Source organism: Aplysia californica, unplaced genomic scaffold, assembly GCF_000002075.1.
Source record: "Aplysia californica isolate F4 #8 unplaced genomic scaffold, AplCal3.0 scaffold00591, whole genome shotgun sequence".
Lineage (NCBI taxonomy): Eukaryota > Metazoa > Mollusca > Gastropoda > Aplysiida > Aplysiidae > Aplysia > Aplysia californica.
Genome location: NW_004797861.1, coordinates 168,257 through 189,808, shown reverse-complemented (window position 1 = coordinate 189,808; position 21,552 = coordinate 168,257). Strand labels below are relative to the sequence as shown.

At 40.3% G+C, this 21,552-nt stretch overlaps 2 protein-coding genes across 3 annotated transcripts in view; both read right to left on the bottom strand.

The window, feature by feature from the left end:
- The window catches only part of LOC101850200 (disintegrin and metalloproteinase domain-containing protein 22), a 54,385-nt gene extending 46,672 nt beyond the window's left edge, over positions 1-7,713 (bottom strand). For both annotated transcript variants that reach the window (XM_005107308.3, XM_005107309.3), the window contains exon 1: positions 7,419-7,713. In XM_005107308.3, coding sequence (XP_005107365.1) covers positions 7,419-7,509 — 91 coding nt within the window. In that variant the 5' untranslated portion in view covers positions 7,510-7,713. The remainder of the gene's footprint in view (positions 1-7,418) is intronic.
- Positions 7,714-14,665: 6,952 nt separating this feature from the next.
- LOC101849956 (transcription termination factor 2) overlaps positions 14,666-21,552 on the bottom strand; it is a 30,060-nt gene continuing 23,173 nt past the window's right edge. The window contains exons 17-22 of the mRNA XM_005107307.3: positions 20,862-20,929; positions 19,899-20,052; positions 18,237-18,319; positions 17,522-17,596; positions 16,371-16,454; positions 14,666-15,415 (exon numbers count right to left, since the gene is read on the bottom strand). Coding sequence (XP_005107364.1) covers positions 15,355-15,415; positions 16,371-16,454; positions 17,522-17,596; positions 18,237-18,319; positions 19,899-20,052; positions 20,862-20,929 — 525 coding nt within the window. The 3' untranslated portion in view covers positions 14,666-15,354. The remainder of the gene's footprint in view (positions 15,416-16,370; positions 16,455-17,521; positions 17,597-18,236; positions 18,320-19,898; positions 20,053-20,861; positions 20,930-21,552) is intronic.

Here is a 21,552-nt window from a genome sequence, read left to right as displayed (position 1 = left end):
CACGACAAAAGCGGTAAACCTTTTTGACAAACAGCAGCATAATATATCCTCTGCACGCAAACCAAGTTCTCTCCTCAAGTCATGTAACTTTACTTGAGGTCAACTAAAGCTTGTCAGCTGTTCTATCCCTTCCTTTTATAGTATTTGAGCGGGTGGTTCGCGGGTGCTCTGGTGAGGTCTGCTTCTTCTTTCCTTTCAGACATCTATCATCCTTATCTCCCCTTCATCTTTTTTATGTTTGTTACTCTCTTGTAACACCTCTAATCTTCTGGCGCTCATATGACCTTATGCAGTTGCGAGCGCCGTAAAACCTCTACTAAAACAATAGTATTTGAGGATATGTCGCATGTTGTCAAAAATGTGTGAATATCTCATCCATTTAAAGGATAAGAATCCAACATAAATTTAATTAATTAGAGAATATCAACCAAGCCTTACATCAAGTTTACTCTAATCAAAGTTGCTCAAGATTATCCAATAAATGGGTGAAGAGCAGAAATCTTCATTTTTCCAAAACCAGAAAAATGGATATGACGCAGTTTGTCACGAAACTGTAACTCGCTATTCCAAATAACTTCTCTTCCGCAAAAAAACTTCCAACAGTTATCGGAAAAGGTGGCAACGGTGGTATAGTGGTTAGACCCCCAAACTCTCAACCATCAAGCAGTAGGTCCAAATCCCACCAGGGGCCCAATGTTGTGTCCTTGGGAAAGGCACTTGTCACGATTTTTCTCACTTCACCCTTGGAGAATGGATACCTGACAATAGACAGGGGGAGATCTTGTCAGCATGACAGAGTTTGAGCACTAAATCAGCTGCTTGCATTGTATGCTTCCTTGGAAGCGAAGACATTAGAATATATCTGAGTGTTCTTGGGTCTGCCATGGTATGGATAGTTGTTAAAATGCAGTTATTATTACGGTAGTCCCCGCTTAAGATCCCGGTGCTCACGAGCAGGGGAAATGCGGGATCTCAGCCGACGCACCAAGGGAAGAATCTACGGCGGTGACCCATGTTAAGGCCCACAACCGGTAATACGGTCTCACTTCACTCTAAAATGTACAAACGGTGGGTTTATGACATGTGGTGAAAAAAGAGTAGTCAACCTCGATGACCAATCACAGTGGTATGAGACATGCCATTTTTACTTATTATCCTATCGTGAGTGTCAAGATCAACGTTTATCCAGATGCATCTCCCCTTTACCTGTCCAAAATGTATAGCTTTCCATCTCTGATCGAGTTTCCCCGCCTTTGTCATTACAACTCATTGCGCACCATTACATTGTGACCTGACCATACCATTAAAATTGAGTCTGTCTCACAAATACGGAAGTAGAGACAACACTGCTACAATGGTCAGGGAAGAGTTCACGGTAACGAAGGGACGTAAGTTTAGGTGGAGAGCTTGATGCGAGTGCGAAAGGAACCCGTGGTTCAGTTCACACCTCGGTGTGATCTCGTCTGGGGCAAACATTGCCTAGTTTCATCGATTTTTACAAAGCTTGTGATCATATTCACAGGAGTGGCTGATCTTTGACGCAACGGGCTGTTCAATGATCTCAGCTTTTCACTCTTGGTTGACCGGCTGTGCCCGCCTGGGTTTTTGTCCCGTAAATTATTATCTGAAATGCGGGATCTTAGCTGAATGTAGACCTTCAGAGTGAATCAAAGCGGGATCTTAGGGGGGACTTTTGTACAGTAAAAATTATGTTTTCTCAAAACAGCAGGATCTTAAGCGAAGCCGGGATCGTAAGCGGGTGGGATTTTAGGCAGAAACTACTGTATTATACATCTCCATCATATTTGACTGAAGTTCAAAGAATTATGGGCACTACACAATACGACATCATTGTGATCCTACATTCAATACTCACTACAGAGTGGTGTGGAACGGAGAATGCCTTTGCTGTTAAATCCTGTGTTCACTTTGAGATTGAGTGACGATCCAAGAACGGTACAATTCCATCTGAGATGTCAATAACCCGTTAGACACCTGTGTTTCACTTGAGAATGGCCATAAAAAGTATACACTGAGGCAAACTCTCAGTGCCCAGAGAAGAATGTGGAGCAAGAGGAAGATTCTGTGTTGAGCACATAGAACAAGTTGAGGGTTACAGCGCTGAATTGAATATTTCCTGGACCTCAGTTTACAGACTACTAAAACATAATTTAGGACTAAAAGTTACCCGTAATCGGACAAAAAACTGATGCACAGAACTTTGCAAAGAGTCGATGCTTCCTGTGGTTGGCCCAAGAGGTAGTAGTGTTATTATAATAATCATAATATTACTATTCTTGTAAACGTTAGTCTGGCACACTGTTCTCTTTAGAACTAAGCCATCCAGTGACAAAAAAGCGGGTACATATCTAGTTGAGATCTCCCCTTTTAAAATAAGTTTAAATCGTCTTTTATACATGACGTCATAGTTACCCAATGTTAGCCCCACAGAGAGTGGAGACCACAGACATACAGTATGTAACACGTCAAATAAATACTAAACGGAGACCTCAACTAGTACTAGACATTTGGCAAAAATGGGTCCCTTATTAGTCATTGACAGGTTCTCAGACAAACTTTGGGGGCATCTCTCAGCTTTTATTGGTCAGCCTTGTGGTAAACACCCATCTTTGTTGAAATACGATGGACCCCAGGACAATCCTGATACGCATTTGACTTTAGACTGAGAAGACCAGGCTCCTGAACCAATTGAAAACCACTCAGTAACTAACTGACCTATCAACGCAGTACGAAGCAGCCATGGGGTAGCAGTAGAAAGGCTGCAGAAAGAGTCAGAAGCCCAGAAGAGGGGGCAAAGGATGTGACGGAGAGGGGGCAAAGGATGTGACGGAGTGGGGGCAGAAGGTGGAGGCGAAAGCAGATCATGACAGAACATTGCATTTGAGCAGGAAAGGAGATGAAAGGAGACAATGTTAAAGAAGAAAAATTTTCCATCGCTACCCTGATTCGAACCTGGGACCTTTGAATGAGAGGCGAACACCTTAACCTCTAGGCTACAAGAGCCCCCTTTGGGCTTGGTTGGGTATGTTTGAAGTGTTTTACGGCACTCACTACTGCATAAGGTCATATTAGCATGCGGGACACATTAAACATTTTAAGTTTGGTAGGAATTATTTTGAATTTTGCCTGGGTGGCGACCAAACCTACGCTATCAATTTAAGAACCACCAAGGGATCTTAAAAATGTCCAACTTGCACACGCAACGTCTGAGATTTGTTCACCCTTATCCGAGAAGGCTAGGTGTTTGATCTTACATACCCTAATATCAGGGATGTGGCTGGAAAGACAGCAGAAAGATGGAGTCAGGGGTAGCAGTTGAAAGAGTCAGGAGCCAAGAGGAGAGGGGGGGAAGGCAGAAAGTGGAGATGAAAGTAGATGACAAAACATGATTACAGAACAGAAAAGGAAAAAAAAGAACATTTTAGAGAAAAAAAATTTCTGTCGCTATCAGGTTTCGAACCCAGGACCTATTGAACGAGAGGTGAACACTGTACCTCTAGGCCCTGATGTACTTGAAAACTGTCAGGCCATTTAAAACAAAAAGTACAGGGAAAGTGTGAGGGTGTCTTCTCCTCTGCACTGCCCTGCCCAATCCACCCCTCTCTCTCATCTCTCCTATGTTGTATCTTGTTGAAACCTCAAAACATTACAGAGTGCATTTCCCAGCTACGAATGAAAGAGTCCCCTCTGCTTTCACAAAACAAGACAAAAAAGATTGTAAAAAGTATCCCTCATTTTAAACTGGCTTCTTTGGCAGATTCTTTGCTGTTTTTAAATCACATTCTTAGGCATATCATTTTTGTTTTGACTTTTGTTCCACCAACAACAGCCTCTTAGAAGGGCCCCACTTTGATCCTGCATACTTACTTGTGGACAACTGTCATAGTGAGCAGCACAGACGGCCAGGGCATTTCTCTCAAGTTAAAGCTAAGAATATAATACATAAAATCAGATTTGATTCCTGGTTCTCGGAGTTGTTAAGGGGCTGACTGGTCACTGTAGATGTAGTTCAGTCAAAACCTACATTTGATTCAGATCATGATAATATATCTGATATAATTAATAAGTCTCATTGCATTCTGGTAGGAGGAACAAAGGGACTGTAGACTGTAGGCCATTTACGATCTCAGTCATAACAAAGTTTCAGTATAACAGGGTTAAAAATCCCAAAGCACAATCTCTTTGTTACAATGTTCGAAGTGACTATTTGGACTCGAGCCCGATTAAACAAAAATTATATTCGAACTCGAGTCCAGCATGACGTCACTTTTGACTTCTGACCCTTGTTCCTAAATATTCCAAGCACTTTTATGAAAAATGTTTCGATTATGATGATAACAATCGAGATGTGAGCTTTAATATCCAGTTACTAGATCTATCTAAACTGGCCCTCCCTGCATCATCGTTTCAATCATTGTATGAACAGAACAACCAAGTTGAGTTGACCATGCTGGGGGCAAAGTTAATTATGTCGACCAATGAGATTGCGCGTAGCGACCACGCACTCTCGGCTTGCTGGGGGAAGAGGTGTTGGGAAGAGGCCACGGTTGTTGATTTTGGGCAATGTGATATAATACTTAAAAAACAAATTATTACAGAAAAACTAAAACATACAACAAAATGAAATTAAACATGTAGAAAGACAAATGGCGGTGGAAGTAATCATGATGCAGTAAGTGGAGGTGGAAAGACTCTGAGTTGTCGGAGTTACAATATACGTAGACACTGCCATTCGGCAACGAGAGTGCAGTCTTTTGACTTTTGACACAATTACAGTCCTAACTTAGGTAATTTTAGTTCTAATTCGGGTTTCACGTAAAATCCGCGGCCACAGTTATATTATGTAACCTCCTTACACTCACATTATAACTCACTTAGAAGCAGAGTTCCAATAGGCTAAATATTTTTAAAACATTTTTTCGGACCCGAGGCCGAATAGATAATTATAACCCATTTTCGGAGAGTCTGAATGGTCTAGATAAAAATCTAATCGGACTCGAGTCCGAATAGAGCTTACCTATATACTATATATAATGTTTCTCTATTATAAAAAAGTTTGTTTATTCAAGCAGGCATTCGGAATCAGTGTATGCTCGGTAAGGAATACCAGTCATTTCGTCACACCGGTGCAGTCAAGACGTTACAGTAATCTCGTCAAATGGTCATTTCGTCACACCCCAAATCCACAAGGATTTCGTCACACACTAGCAAACATCAAACACGCATTGTCATTATAATTATAGCGGGGGGTGCGATTCATTGTGCCTACCTGATCAGCAACACCGTTCACAACTGGGTGAGTTTAGTTGAGTTGGTTTTAATGAAAGATTTTCCCACAGTTGTTTTTGCCCTATCTACTAATGGTGAGTTTTTTAGTTGTTTCTATTGGTTGGAGGGGTGGGGTGGGTGTGAACCGCGCTACCCGGGAAGTGTGCAGGCCATATAAAGGGCACAGGCCCTGACCCTTTTCAATGGAAAATTTCAGCATTCCTTATATTATATTTATATGGAAAATGCATTTGGGGCGGGTTACTTCTAGGGAAACGCTGTGCTTCTCGTGCTAGATCTAGTATAACAATTTTCAAGAGATAAGGAAAGTGAAAGTCATTTCGTCACATAAGGGAGTGTGATGAGATGACTGTGTAACGAAATGATCGGTAACCCTCGGTTTATAAAAAAGGTCCAACCATTGACACAAGTAAAACAAATGGACAGGAAAGCAGGAATTTTTTTTAAGCAAATTATTAGCAAACAAAGCAAAATAGATCAAGATCTAAGAGAAATATATATATATCTGTTTACTGTCACTATTGACTGACATTGTTACTATTGGTGTGGGCCTACTCTTTTAACTGGAGGCTTTCAAAGTTCAGCCATGTTATTTTTATCGCAGTAGCTACATTCACGGCGCCGTGAACGTAGTTGGCAGGCTACGTTCACAGCGCCCAGAATGCAGTTAGCAGGCGCTGTTGAGGCTACATTCACGGCACTCAAGCTTCGTTGAAGGGGGAGCGTCCACTGACGGTTTAAGTCAGCTGGTTTTAGTCAGTGACGATAGTGACGTACATTATATTTAACATTTTGGGCAACTTCAAGTGTTCCATCCCGTGAGATGAAGGAAAACGAAACGTCCTTACAGAATTAAAGTCGGGATATGGGATGGAAAATTGGATACAGTGATGAGAAACAAGAGGTGAGATGGGAAACAGAAGGTGGGATTCGGAAAATTGGAGTGGTCATAAAATGTGTATTGCACCGGGTCAGCCTGGGAACCGATGCCGAGAGAAAATGACGGGAGTCATAAATTCTTATTCAACAAACACCCTCTCTCTCTCTCTCCCCTTTCTCTTTCCTTCTCTCTTTCTCTCCCCCCCCCCCTCTCTATTTTTCTCTGTCTCTCCCTCCCTCTTTTTCTCCCCCTCCCCCACCTTCTTCTCTCTCTCTCTTTCTCTCTCTCTCTGCTCTCTCTTTCTCTCTCTCTCTCTCTCTCTCTCTCTCTCTCTCTCTCTCTCACACACACACATACATACACACACTGCCTGCAGACAAATTTGCACGCTTTCAACTCGAGAGCGCTGGAACGTTTGTTTACACTCGTATATCATGGGCCGTCACACGCTAACACAAGGTCGCGCGACGTCACTGTCGTCACTGACTAAAACCGGCTTTCTTAAACCTGCAGTGGACGCTCCATCTAAACAACGCTTGAGTGCCGTGAATGTAGCCTCAACAGTGGACAACAGTGCCTGCAAACTGCATTCAGGGTGCTGTGAACATAGCCTGCCAACTACGTTCACGCACGGCGCTGTAAACGTAGCCACTGCTTATTTTTTTAGAGAGACTGCTACTGCTAGACTCTATACTCTATTATACTCTAGATCTATATATCTCTAGATCTAGATCTACTATCTAGATCTAGAGATCACTATGATCAGATCTTTCACTTCCAATACTTTCCTTGATCTCTTAAGACAGCTTTTTTGTGAAACTGACTGACAAGTAGGGGCCTTAGCCTTAGCCCTCTCTGAGAGCAGTGAGTGACTGAAACAAATTTGCATTCGTTCTATGTATCTCTCTAATAGACAACACAGGCTCAACACTACGGCTACGATGATTCATCATTGATTATAATTTTATCAAAATATAGAAAAGACTGCTGCAAACAGCATTTGAACAAGAAAGGCAGAAAGGGGACTTTTAGCTTTGATCATGACTTTTCTCAATTTAAAAGTGCGGTTTATGTTTTTGGTTCTCCTGCCTTGGAACAACTGCTGAATTATCTTGCTTAAATCATCACGCTACATTAAAATAACGCCAACTGCACATGTCACAATCGAAGACAAAAAAATACAAAACACAGGTTTCCCTCAACTAACCACCACCAGTACCAGACTTACCTATCCGTCTCCCACTTCTCGTCTTCGACTCGTATCCATTGCACCATTGGAAAATCAAGCTCACGACCAAAACAATTCCTGAATACTCCATGGGTGAATCAAGAAGCACTGTTATCAATGTTCTTCATCGTATCCCTGCTGTGTATAATACGGGTTCAAGATACCGAGCGCTAGCTGATCGACTCATACAAAGACTCTCGTAGCGACACTGACTCTGAGGCTGGTAAAATCGATTTTGGTTTATTCAACTCTTCTTCGCTTCTCTCACTGCTTCCGCTCCAGAGAAGAAGGCTTGACTAGTTTCCAAAGCTAGCAGAGAGCCAGTTTCGAATTTGGTCAAAGATTACGGTATCTAAGTGTATGCGCTTAGTTTACATTGTGCATGATTTTATTTTGATTTCATGGAAAATATTTGTCGCTTCTAGATCTATAGGTTCTGGTGCTTACATTTACCAAATTTATTTTTTTTAATGAATTAAATCTTATGTCGTTCTTTGGGTGATAATTTCAAGTTATTGGGCCCCAAAAAAATTAAACCATAGGCCTCGCCAGGTACTAACAATGCACGTTTATCTGGGGTCGGGGTACTCCTGAGTTTTCGTCATCAATAGTCAGATAAACAAGCATTTGGAGGAAGGAAATCCTTCAATGTTATATCATCTTCAGCCCCCATCCTCTTGTTTCAACACACAGACCCGCACAACAATAACAACAACAACATCTCAACATAACGGTAACAGCCAATGGAACAAATATTTTTATTCAGATCCTAAAAACGTTGCCCCCCCCCCCCCCTCCCCCCATGATACGGTAACGGACATAATTTTAACATTTTAGATCTTTCCAGCTTCTCAACTTTATCATTATTCTTCTCCACGCAATGGGTCATCGCCCATCGCCGACTTCAGTTGAATCCTCGTGAGATTAAATGTAAACTGCATGAAATATGCGAGGAACGCGCTTGTCTATTTGGTCGTGAAAAAAAGCTCGAAACGGTTCAAACGGCAGAAACTCAACAACCTCATTAATTGTAATGTAATTTTGAATAGAGGTAGGCCTAGTCGCAATCACCTCTTACATTCAATCGTCCAGCCTAGCTGGAAAAACAGATTGACAAAAAAAAAGGTGGGGGGTGACTGTTGCCCTGGACTAACATTCAACATACCTGGGCCTACTGGAACTGGAACTACTTCAACTTCAAGGACCAAAGCCGGGAATTGTACAGGGGTCTTAAATTTATGATTTGTTTCTTCCTCTCTATCATCCTCAAAATTCAACCAGAGACACGGGGCAACAATAAAGTGCATGTTTGAGAAAAAAGTAATACTAAAACTCGGGCTTGTTATTGACTCGCGACTCGGCCTTTGACTATGTACCACTACCACAGAAGGGAAAGTTGGTATTCTCTATGAGGCAACTTCGACCTCGGGTAACGTGGATGAATAAAATGTAGTCTATAGCTGTTTACCCTGACCCATAGATGTACACTAAGGTAACTCTATGCCCTGGCCACTGTTCTGTGAGCAGTTTCCGGATTAATTTATTCACATAACATTCTTTTGCTACCGTATTTTATACACGTGTATGGGGTTTACCACTGACCTAAAAGGATAGTTTTAGGTCAGTGGGGTTTACAAGACAAATTATGAAAACTCGAAATTGTGAGACAGACCTAAAGCGAAATAACCGAATAATCTATCTGGTTAAAAAGTAAAGGTTTTCTCCCTTGTTACAACGGTGCACCGTACAAACGTGTACAATGTACTGCATTTTGTATTGTAAATTCAAAGTAGACCTACGTCTGTGGCAAAAGATCTTACAAATCTGTATGAAACAGTATACAATGTTTGACCCACCGGGTTCACACCGCTGAACTCTCCAACGCGGTTGTCTTCTCCAAACATCGCACTTGCATCTGAGCTCTTCACCTAAACTTACAACAAATCACACGCTGGGTGGGTAGGTCCTACACAAGATCCAGCCAGGATCACATCAAGGAGGTTGTTGAAATGTCCTCGAATTTCATCGAACTATGAACTCTTCCCTGACCATTGCAGCAGTGGTCTCTACTCCTAAATTTGCGAGACAGGCTGAATTTTAATTGGTGTTGTCACAAAATAAAAGGTGCTTAGTAATAGTAGTTTAGTAGAGGTTTCTCGGCGCTCGCAGCTGCATACGGTCATATGAGCGCCAAGGAGTGGATGTCAACAGAGAAGTCTTCACAGGGAATCAGACTTACTCTGCTCACCTCTCTCGCTTCAACAGCACTAAGTCTGCTTCGACTATTTTAAAGCACCCTGGAAATAGTGGGTCACAAGAGTGTGACAAACATACAAAAGAAGTAGATGAAACAATGACAATAGTAAGGATTAGGAAAGAAAAAGCAGCAGTTCCCTGTTATAGATCAGGCACAGTTATGGGCGTAACATTGATGAATCAGCCCATTTACAATTCTACTGTGCATGTACGAGAAATGTCTCCCCATTGGGAATGGCCTAAAGACACCTCAGTCAGAATGGCACTGTGATTGGTCAGCAAGGTTGACCACTTTTTGTATTAGTAAGTGTTTTATGGCACTTGCAACACAATAGGTAGGTCATATAAGTGCCGAAGATTAGAGGTGTTATAAGGGAGTAACAAACGTAAATAAGAAGGAGGAGAGATCAAGACGATAGATGTTTGATAGGAAAGAAGGAGCAAACCACACCAGAGCACCCGCCAACCACCCACGACCACTTTTTGCTCGCCGTAAGTCGTAAACCCACCCAGAGGTCACGTCAGTTAATTCTAGAGTAAAGGGAGACCATTTTACCAGTCGTGGGCCTGAACATGAGCCACCATGGATTTTTCCCTTGGTGCGTCGGCGAAGATCGCGTTCACCTAAGATCCCACATTTTCCTTGCTCCCGAGATCTTAGGAGGAGACTACTGTACTGCTTAAGGCCCAATAAAATGTTACCTGCAGATCAACTTGGGTAAACAAAGGAAGGGACCAGAAATCTCACTTTTGCAAAGTCATGGTCAGAGATTGGTTCATTCTAAATAATCTAAAGGACAACGACAGTAACAAAGGATGACTGGATTAGGATGGCTGGTCCACAGCGTCAAGGGCAGCTCACGTGGGACAATGAGAGATTTGCGTTGCAATTTTGGACAGGTTGTTGAGGCTGTCAGTTGATAAAATGCAGTGTCCGCGGCCACGTTGGACATGTTATCGCATTATAAAGGAAAAAAATGCGAGGGGGCATGGAAGAACAAATACGAGGAGGGGTGGGAATATGGAAAGTGGACGTTTCTACTGGTCTTACTTACACAGGTGACCATCTGGAAAGGTTCAACTGTTGATGCACTTTACAAACTTACTTTGGTCTCAATAGAGGGTGAAAGCCCAACTACAAGATAACTAGGTATATACAATATTCATGTATCAAAGGTGGAGCATTTGCCACCTTGTCAAGGCAACACATTGAGATCAAATGAAAAATATTTGAGGAAGAATTATAGGGAAAAAATTGTGATTTCCTGAATCGACCTCCATTTTTCTTGGGAGTTCCACTGGACATATTTAAACTGATTGACTTTCATAGAGTATAGCAGGTTCTTCGCCAGATTGATTGGTCAGTGAGATGGACAACTTCGTATTCTGCTGGGGTGTTGGTGTAGCCTCTTTTGCAAAACCTTGTGTGTTTGTTTTGTTTAGTAAGAGGTTGGTTTTTTTTTTTTTTGGCAAGTGTTTTACGGCGCTCGAAACTGCATACGGTCATATGAGAGTGCGGGTCTCACCTAAAATTTTCAGTTGGCAGGAAATTTTGAATTTTGCCCAGGTGGCGGCCGAAGCCTACTCTTATCGATTTTAGACCACCAAGGGATCTTTAACGTGCGCAACTTGCACACGGCCCTCCGAGGTTTTTCGCCCTTGTCCGAGAAGGCTAGGAGTAGATCTTTCCTACAGAAGATCAGGGGTGTGGGTGAAAGACAGCAGTAAGAAGGAGCCAAGGAGTAGCAGTAGAAAGGCTGCAGAAAGTGTCAGGAGCCCAGAGGAGGGGGCAAAGGAGGTGAGGGGATGGGGGCAGATAGAGGAGACTAAAGCAGGCAAAAGAACATTGCTAGAGAGCAGGAAAGGAGGTGAAAGGAGACAATTTTAGAGAAAAATTGTTTTCGGTAGCTACACCGATTCGAACCCAGGACCTTTGATGAATGAGAGGCCAACACCCCCCCCCCCCCCCAGGCCAGGAGAGCCCCATTAGTAAGAGTTTTACAGCAATTGCAACACAATTAGGTCATATAAGTGCCAAAGCTTAGAGGTGTTACAAGAGAGGAAAAAAACACAAAAAAACAGGAGAGGGTTAAGGACAATACACGTTTGATGGAAAAGAAACAGAATCACACTAGAGCTCCCTCCGACCATCCATAGACCTTGTTCCTCAAAGAGGAGTACAGTGGAGTCCACTTATAACGAGTCCGGAAAAAACGAGAAGTCTGTTATAAAGGCATTATTCGAAAACCCCGGTTTTTCTCCTCTTTACCTTTGTAAACAAAATACTGCTATAGCGCTATCAGACACACTTGCGAGTCGGTTATAGCGGAATATTGCTGCTGCTGTGCACATGGCATAGGCCAGTTATACATAATGTACAACCTCGCCAGTCGAGAAACTTGTTGCTGATCTTGCGAAACAAAGAATAGGAGAGCCCATGTGCGTCAACAATGAAGGCTGGAGCAACTGAGTAGGGAGAGTGTGGCATGTGCAGACAAGCAGAACGCATCGCGTTATAGGTCAGTTTAGATTATCAAGGCCTGCCATGCCTCTCACTTCTCCGATGCGGGGATGGAGAGGTCACAGCAATGTGATGGATGGAACGAATGTGTGACGCGCGCAAGCAGACAGAATGCACCACAGGGCGGAGGGTGGGGTGGGGGGGGGACACAACGGGCGAGTTAGCCCAGAGCCCTTTCTTCCTGATCGCCAACGCCGAGCGGTCAGTCCACATTGCTAGATCTAGTGCTAGAGAAACAAACCTGATTCGATTTTTAATCAAGCAAGACCTAGAGGTCATGTTGAAACAAAATCATCATCAGGGGAGATAGCAAAAGGAAAAACAGAACACCAAACTTATAGATTAGGCCTACTTTACAGTTTCCCTTGAATTTATTACTGGATCCCTTATGGCGAGAATCCTGCTATAACGGACATTTTGCTTCGGCCCCCTCCCTCTCGTTATAACAGGATTCCACTGTACAAAGCCCTGAGGTACATGGGCTGGTCTGATCTGCAAGCACATAATCTTCACCTCCAGAAGTCTCTTTGTAATTGTTTTAAATAGTGAGCACATAGTGCAGAGAAAGAAACTGAAATGTCTCTTTCTCAGCCAACAGTCATAACTCACAGATGCTGGCTTACCTTATTCTTTATGAACAATATCATAATTGAGAGTAAAATCAAATCAATATGACCAAAGCGATTAAACAATGAAGCAAAGTACAGAAACAGGCTAATCTCATAATGACAGAATGTAAAAAAAGACATTGGTAACAGAGAAAGCCCTTGAACTTTAATGGCAATAGGTCAAACTACAGGCACATGAATAACAAAAAGTTGGTCTTTGATAAAAATGCCTGAGGACTTTAAGAACACATCTTATACACATCTTTTAACATACACATTCAATAAAAGATGATATGAATGCAAAGATTCACACCTCACAGTTTTCCTCATTAGAATAAATGTTGTTATCAATCCAGAGATGAGATAAAATAAAATACCGAAAAAAATTAACAAGGTCTTACAGACACCCCCCCCCCCCCACCTTCATGCTGGGGTGCATGCTCTGTGCAAAGAAGGGTTTGAAGTAACATACATACTCAGGTTTGTTAGGTAGTCGAGAAATCACGGCAGAAACAACAAAAAGACGAATATCTTTGATGTAACAGTACAAGAAAAACAACCTAACACAACAAATTTAAAACCTATTCACTATTGCTGTCCCCTATGTTACAAATCATTTCTCTTTCTAGAACCACTTCAAAGTGTAGAAGTACATGCATGCAGTGTAAGATGAGCCATTTCGAAGATGTAACACTTATATCTTTAAGCAAAAGGCTTTTCTGTCCTGACCTCCGCAACATGCATTTAATGAAAAACTTAAATTTTTCATCAAGTTTTTCTTGACTACAACCATAAGGAAAGTTTTGCAGCAGATAAACCAGTGCTAAAGCTGAAACGTAAGGAAAATTTCACCAGGGTTCTGGGGGCTGCACAGGCCTCCAGGAGGGTCCAGGGACAGCATCCCCTCAGTGGGGGTACAGGGAGCAAAGCTCAGAAGAAGTTGAAATTTAGTGCTATTGGAGGGTTGAAAATGGCATTTTTTCACCAAGATTTTTTCTTGTTTTATTTCTCCACCTAAAAATACAAATCTTTCCATTGCTGGTAATGTTTAAAGGCAGGTTCCGCTCGCAATTGCTACTACAATTAATATAATTTGTCATCACACCACTGACAGAAGGCAAACCTGGGAATAGTGAATAGACATATGTACCTTGACAATAGAGTATACAGTCACCCAGCGTAAAACCTAATTTTTCCTTCATTTTTCTCGTTTGAGTGTTGAATGTCATAACCTCGGAACAGCACTTTGAATCATTTTTATTTTAGTAAGTTAACTAAAACTTACTAAAATATAGTTTTTAGCATAAATTTCTTTCACGGCCCTTACCACACTTACGTAGAATCATCGCACTGACAATTTCTCAAGATCTACAGACTTCAAGTTAAGGACCACTTGAAAACACTCTGAGTGGTCTTCTTGGGTGGACCTGCACATGGGCGTTCTTGGACTGATCTAGTGGTTTGATGGCGCTGCCTCAAGCGGATAATGACAGAGTGTGACACTGCAAGCCTTTTGGCAACTTCTCCGGCTCCAATTCCATCCTGCAGCCGTGCCATAGCTCTGGCACCATCAAGGTCTCTCAGTTTTCGTCTTGGTGGCATTCGGCCAAACGGAGGCTAATATTGCCACCAAAGTGAGCACAGTTCAAGACCATATGTCCATTTATGACGTACACCAGAAATTTTAATTGAGGAATGTCTGTGGTGTCACACACAGGTCGATAAAAAACAGTAAATTTGGCTTAAATTCCCTGAGGATGTCCATGCCGCATGTGGTGGTTTGCCCCTTTAGGAAGCTTGCAGTATGCATTGTTAACCCATTAACACTTTCAGAGCAAAAAATTTAGAAACATTCCTTGTTGTCTTTTTTTTTCTTCGGATTTTTAAAAAGTCAGGACTGTCTGTCAAGGTGGTCCTTAACTTATGTTGAAGTCTGTAAATAAATTTGCAAATAGTTTCTTCCTGATAGTGATTTTCTGTCTAAAATCCCTAGTCAATTTACTTGATCAAAGATAGACAGAAAGAATATTAGTGAAAGAAAGAAAGGAGGAAAAGGGCACAATAAGTTCGCTATCATGGCTCGCCACATTTTGATCAGTGCGCAGGTAACAATGTATAGCCGACCAATCCTCAATGAATGCATAGCTGGACAATGGCTAATTGCAGGAAATGTGCAATCTGGCAGGTTTCTATAACATTCACTTGTTGCCAAGAGAATTACTGTAAATATCCAGAACCTATGCAAGACGATGCAAAGACGAGAATGGATCTTTTGCCACGGAATTTTGATAACCCTTTGCTATCGCACTTTTTACAGATAGAGTTGATAATGATGGGGGAGCAAGTACGGAACTGTCAGAAAGTACGGATTTCCATAAAAATACAGAAGACTGGAAGCACTGATAAATAAACAGATCTATAAAGTAGAAGAGTGTTTCCTTTTGCATACATTGTGAGAACAACACTCAAATGAAGAAGAGAGTCATAAAAAGCATTTCGATGACACCACATTCTCAAAAATAAGAATCTCATCTGTGCCTTTATCAGCTTTTCACACACCAAACAGCATGCGCAGATCACTCAATGAGAGTTTCTGACTCTTTACACCGGACCTGAGGAGACAAAACATACTCTTAATTACTTCTGAATCAACAATAATATTATCAAAGGAAGAAAAAACTAATTCCAGGGTGAAAATGATTACAGATTTTTAAAATGTTGGTGAAGGAAGACATTGCAAAAAACTTCTTGCCTAATTAAAGCTCTCTAACTTAGTCTTAACGCACCAGTCCCTGAAATACAAATACTACATACATAGCTGCCAAGTTTTCAACAACCCCCCCCCCCCAAAAAAGAGACTTTATCCAGGTGTCTAGAAGGTGGGCATCGGCCACGTTTACCCCTTCCAAATCTATATATATATATATCTCTCTCTCTCTCTCTTTCACACACACACACTTACAATAAATTCAAACTATTCAAAGTAAGCCTGCAGCAAAAGATTTTTCAAAGTTACTGATGGGCTTTCTTATTATTATTTGTAAATCTGGTCTTGAAGTTTAAAACATTTCTTTGAAATTGGTACGTCTGTGAGGAACAATACCAGAAAACACAAAATACATATTTTTCAAAATGGGCTTCCATTCTCAGACACTCATGCATTTTGAGATTTTGCATCATCATTCACAAAATACTGTGCCCCCAAAAAGTGTGTGAGAGTATGTGCGTGTGTGTGTACACACACCACTATAGGTAGTTTATGATTTTCTGAACAACCGTCAACTTGGAGACTGGTTGACAGGCTTTAACCTTTTCCAATCATCGTTTCTCCTATATTCTCTGGTCAATGAACCACTTTGGGTTTGTTTATGTTTTTTTGTCTTTTCTGAAAGCTATGATTAGTAAGCATGACTCAAAATCGACCAGAACTGACCTCATTTATTACTTTTGCTGACATCTCAGGAAAAAAAAAAATTACTACATATACAATTCCCCCCCCCAAAAAAAAATCCCCTCTAAAAAATCTTAAACTACAAAAGGATAATACAGGAAAACATGTTCACTTACCCTGAGAGCACTGATTTAGCCAAGGACATCTTCCTCTGCTGTAGAGCTACTATTTTTTCCTCTATCGTGTCTTTACAGAGGTATCTGAGAAAGAGAGACAACATTTTTAAAAACCCAGGCAATCAAAGAATACTTAATAAAGGAAAGAAAATGCAATGCTTATTTTAAAATCTATTTTTGTGCGACTTTAATGCACTATTACTCTAAACATACATCATTTCAAAGCTCAGGCCCACACAGAGGATTTCCAGGATCCATTTCTGCTAGAGTAGGCCCTTGGTTGGTAGACAGTACCAAATAAATACTGACAAAGAATAGGCTGCAGTATAAGAGTGACACTACCATCAACTGTAGAGCAGTGTCCCTGCTCCCCCTCCCCTGGAGCTTATATATTGCAAAACGGGCTATACACATGTCTGGGTCCCTTCCTGGTCCATATCTTATGACCCCCCCTTTTATATATATATGTAAGATAAATGAAAAAAAAATGTCATGTTTAACCCAATGGACATGGAAAATTAACACAAATGATATCCAAGATCAAAAAAGATTTGCAAGATTCATTGCTTACTAAGAAGCACATGGAGATGCCACTACCGTTTGCCAACTTGAAGCACCAAAAGTGCGGACAGACATAGACCTTGTGGTAAATTTGTGAAAGCCAGCAAGTGGTTCGTTCTGCTAGATCTACACTGGTCGGCATCATGTTCTTAGGATAGACCAGATATTCAGCTTTTTTAGTCTTTGTTTTAACAGAATCAATTTCTCACACATTTTCTCATTAATTACTTTAGATTCAGGGGGTGCAATGGAGATGAATTTAATCCCCAAAACTTTTGGAAACACACATAATTCCGTCAATGAAGCGACGATTCCCAAAAATGTTACTTTTGCGATCTGCAGGATCACCATATTTTTTATTCACTGATGTAACTGAATCATTCTTAAATTTGATGAAATCGACAACACAAATCCTGAAGTCACAAACATAGACGGAGAAATTAATAACTTGCCCATCCTGTACGTTAGGAGAAACAGGCTGGTTAAAACCTGCGTTCTTTTCCTAATAAATTTGCTTTTTCTGATCATTTTGTAAACAACTTTTTTTTATACCATAGCAACTTAAGAAAAGTGAATATGCAAATATTTACCTGTAGATGAAAACATCCTTTTTCTGTCCCATTCTGTATATGCGATCACATGCTTGCTCTTCAAGAGCAGGATTCCTAAAATTAGAAAAGTATTTAGCACTGCACAAGCCGAAAGAATTTGTACTTTTGTCACAATACAAGCATGAATACAAAAATGATATTGATCTGTATACTTATAACAAACAACTAACCATATAAATAGGAGAATAAAAAGGAATGGGAAACAGAGTGACATAAAATGACACAGCAAAAATATTCCAAGAGCATTTAAATTAAAATCAACAACAACAACAACAAAAAAACACATAAGAAAATGGAACCTTTATTTATGGAAACAGGATATTTAGTAATTGATTTCATAACAAGGTTTTTCAGAGATGGATTCTATCCATAACACACAATATTTATTTAAACATAAAAATAAAAAAATTCTCTTTTTCCCAGCAAAAGTGCAGATGTAATCAACAAAAGGTTTTTCAACTCAAAGAACATTTATAACGTACACTGACACTTTCTATCACCGAGCTATCAAAAGTTCTCCGAGCTGTTAACAGTAAGTAGGGAATACTACATGCTGTTCCTGTCGTTGCATTGAGCCTTACCAGACAAATCCAATGGCAACAATTTAACAAAAATCTGCTGTACTAGGAGCACACATATACCCGCACAATCATACACAACAATCATCTAATATTCACATTGATTGCCATCTTACCAATGATTGTCCAGTAGAAAAAGGTGATTTCCACCAATAAGATTCAATCCTACTCCTCCTGCACGGAGAGACACTAACATCACCTGTGGGAACCAAAAATATTCATGAGAATAAAATGAGAAACCATATAATCAGATTCATTCAAACCATGACAAAGCACACTCACAAAACAGCATTACAGAGCACTGTCACAAGTCCAAAAAGCATTTTTCGAATACCAAATGTACAATAACAACATTTTTCAAAATTGATGCAGGTGTACCACACTGACGTTTTACAGTATTCATAAGCCACAGCATCAAATCAAAATAATTAATCACAAGCAATCTCCCCTCAACTTCACAAATTAAAAAAAGCAATGCATGTTGCAAAAAGGGGATTCAAATCATTATAATGAGAGTCATTGTATTTTTTTTCCATTAAACAAATCTGTCATTCTTGAAGATGTGGGATGATTCAGGAAAACCAGTTCTCAATGGCAAAATTGAAGGCAAACGAGGCAGAGGTAGGCCCAGAGCAATCTACATAGGGAACCTGAACAAATAGGTAACTGGGAAAGATCAGGGAAACCTAGCTTTTTTAAAGAGCACCCAAGCAAAGGAATGAACGGAGAACCATGATCGCCGGTGTCTGCCGCAGATCTGGAACTGGAAGATGACGATGATTTTTACATAAGCCATCTTACGTAATAACAGATTGTGTGAGAACATTTGCTACCATAGACTATTTATGGAAGGTTTCTACGACTCATTCATAAAAACAAACCCCATCATACTGCATATCAAAATTTAGGTCAGCTTGTTACCTAACTCGATCTGGGAAGTACGCATGAGTGTAACAAAAAGTAAGGGATGGCAGATTTTGCGCATTTGCATCCTGTTCCACTTTAGGAGCAAAGAAAAGCCACAAAGCCACTCTTCGAAATTTCTAGCATTGTCATTGATGAACATTTTTATGACATTCATAAAAATATATCAACTCCTTACCATTGTATGTCAAAATTTAGGTCAGCTTGAATCATTTTGAGTGGTTTTTAGTGTGCATGAATACACTGACGTAGTAAAGGAAGGGAGGCCTCGTGCATACACGTATCATCTCACACAGCTTCAGCAAACCAAAGTCAGCTTTGCAAAATTTCTAGTTTTAACTGACCATGAATTTGCCTTGAAAATGATTTTAATAACATTTTGAAACTGTGTAATTGTCTTAAACTGCTTTTTAAAAAATTGCACCTTCTGTAATTACAGTGCTGTCAAATGTTTCAAAGATACAACACTGACAGCCAATCGATCGATATTTACAAAGAGTAGAACTCAGTCCAAATCAAAGGGATGTTTCAACACCATACCTGACAATATTAGCCAGATCTCAAACTGAAGATATTTTTAAAATTTAAAAAGCAAGTTGTTCAGAAATGATTTTTGTACCATTAAATTAAATAAAACGCAATTCTTCAAAATATGCAAATTTCACCAGGCACGCACACACATATAGAGGAATTTATCAGGGGGGCGCGCGCGGCGGGATGATTCCGTCATGATAGGTTTCCATCTTGAATAGGGTTCTGCCATGGCTGGTTTGACTGTATTTACAAAGAATTTTGACTTCCTCGGGTCACACAATTGACACAAGTCAAAAACAGCCCCAAACAAAACAATTTACCTTAGCTCCTCTTGGATTTGAATTGAAATCATCAACGATATCCATCCGCTTTTTTGCTGGAATGTTCCCTTGAATCACACTGTACAAAATACCAACACGAGACAGATGGTGGCCAACTATCTCCAACATCTGAGTCCATTGAGAAACAATTACACTGAAAGAAAAGAAAAAGAGAGTAAATAGGATTTTAGAAATAAAGATAGTTTCCAGTAGTCCCTTTCCAACTTTCAACTATTCTTTACATGGAAAAACAAAATGTTGCACAAATTTAAAAAAACACAAATAAGCAAAAGTGTGTGTGCGTGACCATCCATCTATCTCACTGAGTGTGTGTGTGTGTGTGTGTGTGTGTGTGTGTGTGTGTGTGTGTGTGAGTGTGTGTCCCACCTGAAACATTTGAGGTCATGTTTCATATCTTCAAAGTCATTTAACATGCACTTGTGTCTTTCTTAAAAAATATATAAAAATCTGTTTCTTTCTTTATCATGATGTCAAAAGAAAAGTAGTATCAACTCAAAGAATATTTTTCTAAAAACAAAGGAAGACATTTCTCCTATTCTAAAAAAAGAGAAGCACATTAACATATCAACATTCTCTTAGAGCTGGGAAAAATCAGACTGATAGAAACCACAAAGCGACTGCAAAGGAGTATCACTACCAGTGGTATCTCTCACAACCTGTTCAAGAGCAAAAGCATGACTACATACCGATTAGCAACATCACAAGCTTTTTTTGTTTTTGTTTTTCAAATGAATTTTAACCATAATTGTGAAAGAGCACCGGGGGGGGGGGGGGGGGCGGGGGCTCCTTTATCAGAGGAACAGCACCCCTGAATATCTAGGCTCAGATCTGTCTTTCCTTCCTTCTTTCTACTATTATCACATTGATCTACTGCTTCACCTAAGGAGAAGTCATTTTGTTTACAGCAAACATTGAGCTCATACAAAAGTAAACATGACTGACCATTTGTCTCCCTTCTTGGAGCTGTCGGCAGAAGAAACTGTTTGTATCTTGTCCAGCACACATTTCAGCTGAAAGACCAAAAAAAACAAACGTCTCATTAAATTGTTTAGTAGACGTGAAGACAGCACTATAACAAGCTAGTTGTAGACCATGGAGGACACTTGTAGAGACTTGAGACCACAAACAAAGAGTGCATGGCACAAAACAAGAGAGGAAAAAAACAACAACCCCAAACCAACTCATTATAGTACAGTTTGCCTGAGTAATCATTCTTTAACTCTACAAAATGTTGACAATCATTGCAGTCATATAGACAGATGCATATTCATAATATATCATTTCAATTTTTAAAACTGCAAAACTAAATAAGTCAACAAACATACAAGCAAAAGGCTTGATTGTAGACAGAAAGGTAGCATTTATTCTGGAAATGTGAAGAGCACAGGAAATACAATAATGCATTTGTAACATTTAACAAATAATTATTTTGAAACCCTACAGTATCCATTTTCTATGCCAAACTATTTGTTTCTTTGCCATTTCACACTGAGCAGGGTGGTTCTTTATCTTCATTGAATAGCCATTTACCTCAAGTGAGGTACACAAGCTACAAACTCAACCAGAGTGATCATGACCACAGAAGCCAAGTAAATAAACATTTATGTATTGCTCACTAAGTCTTTTCATTAAA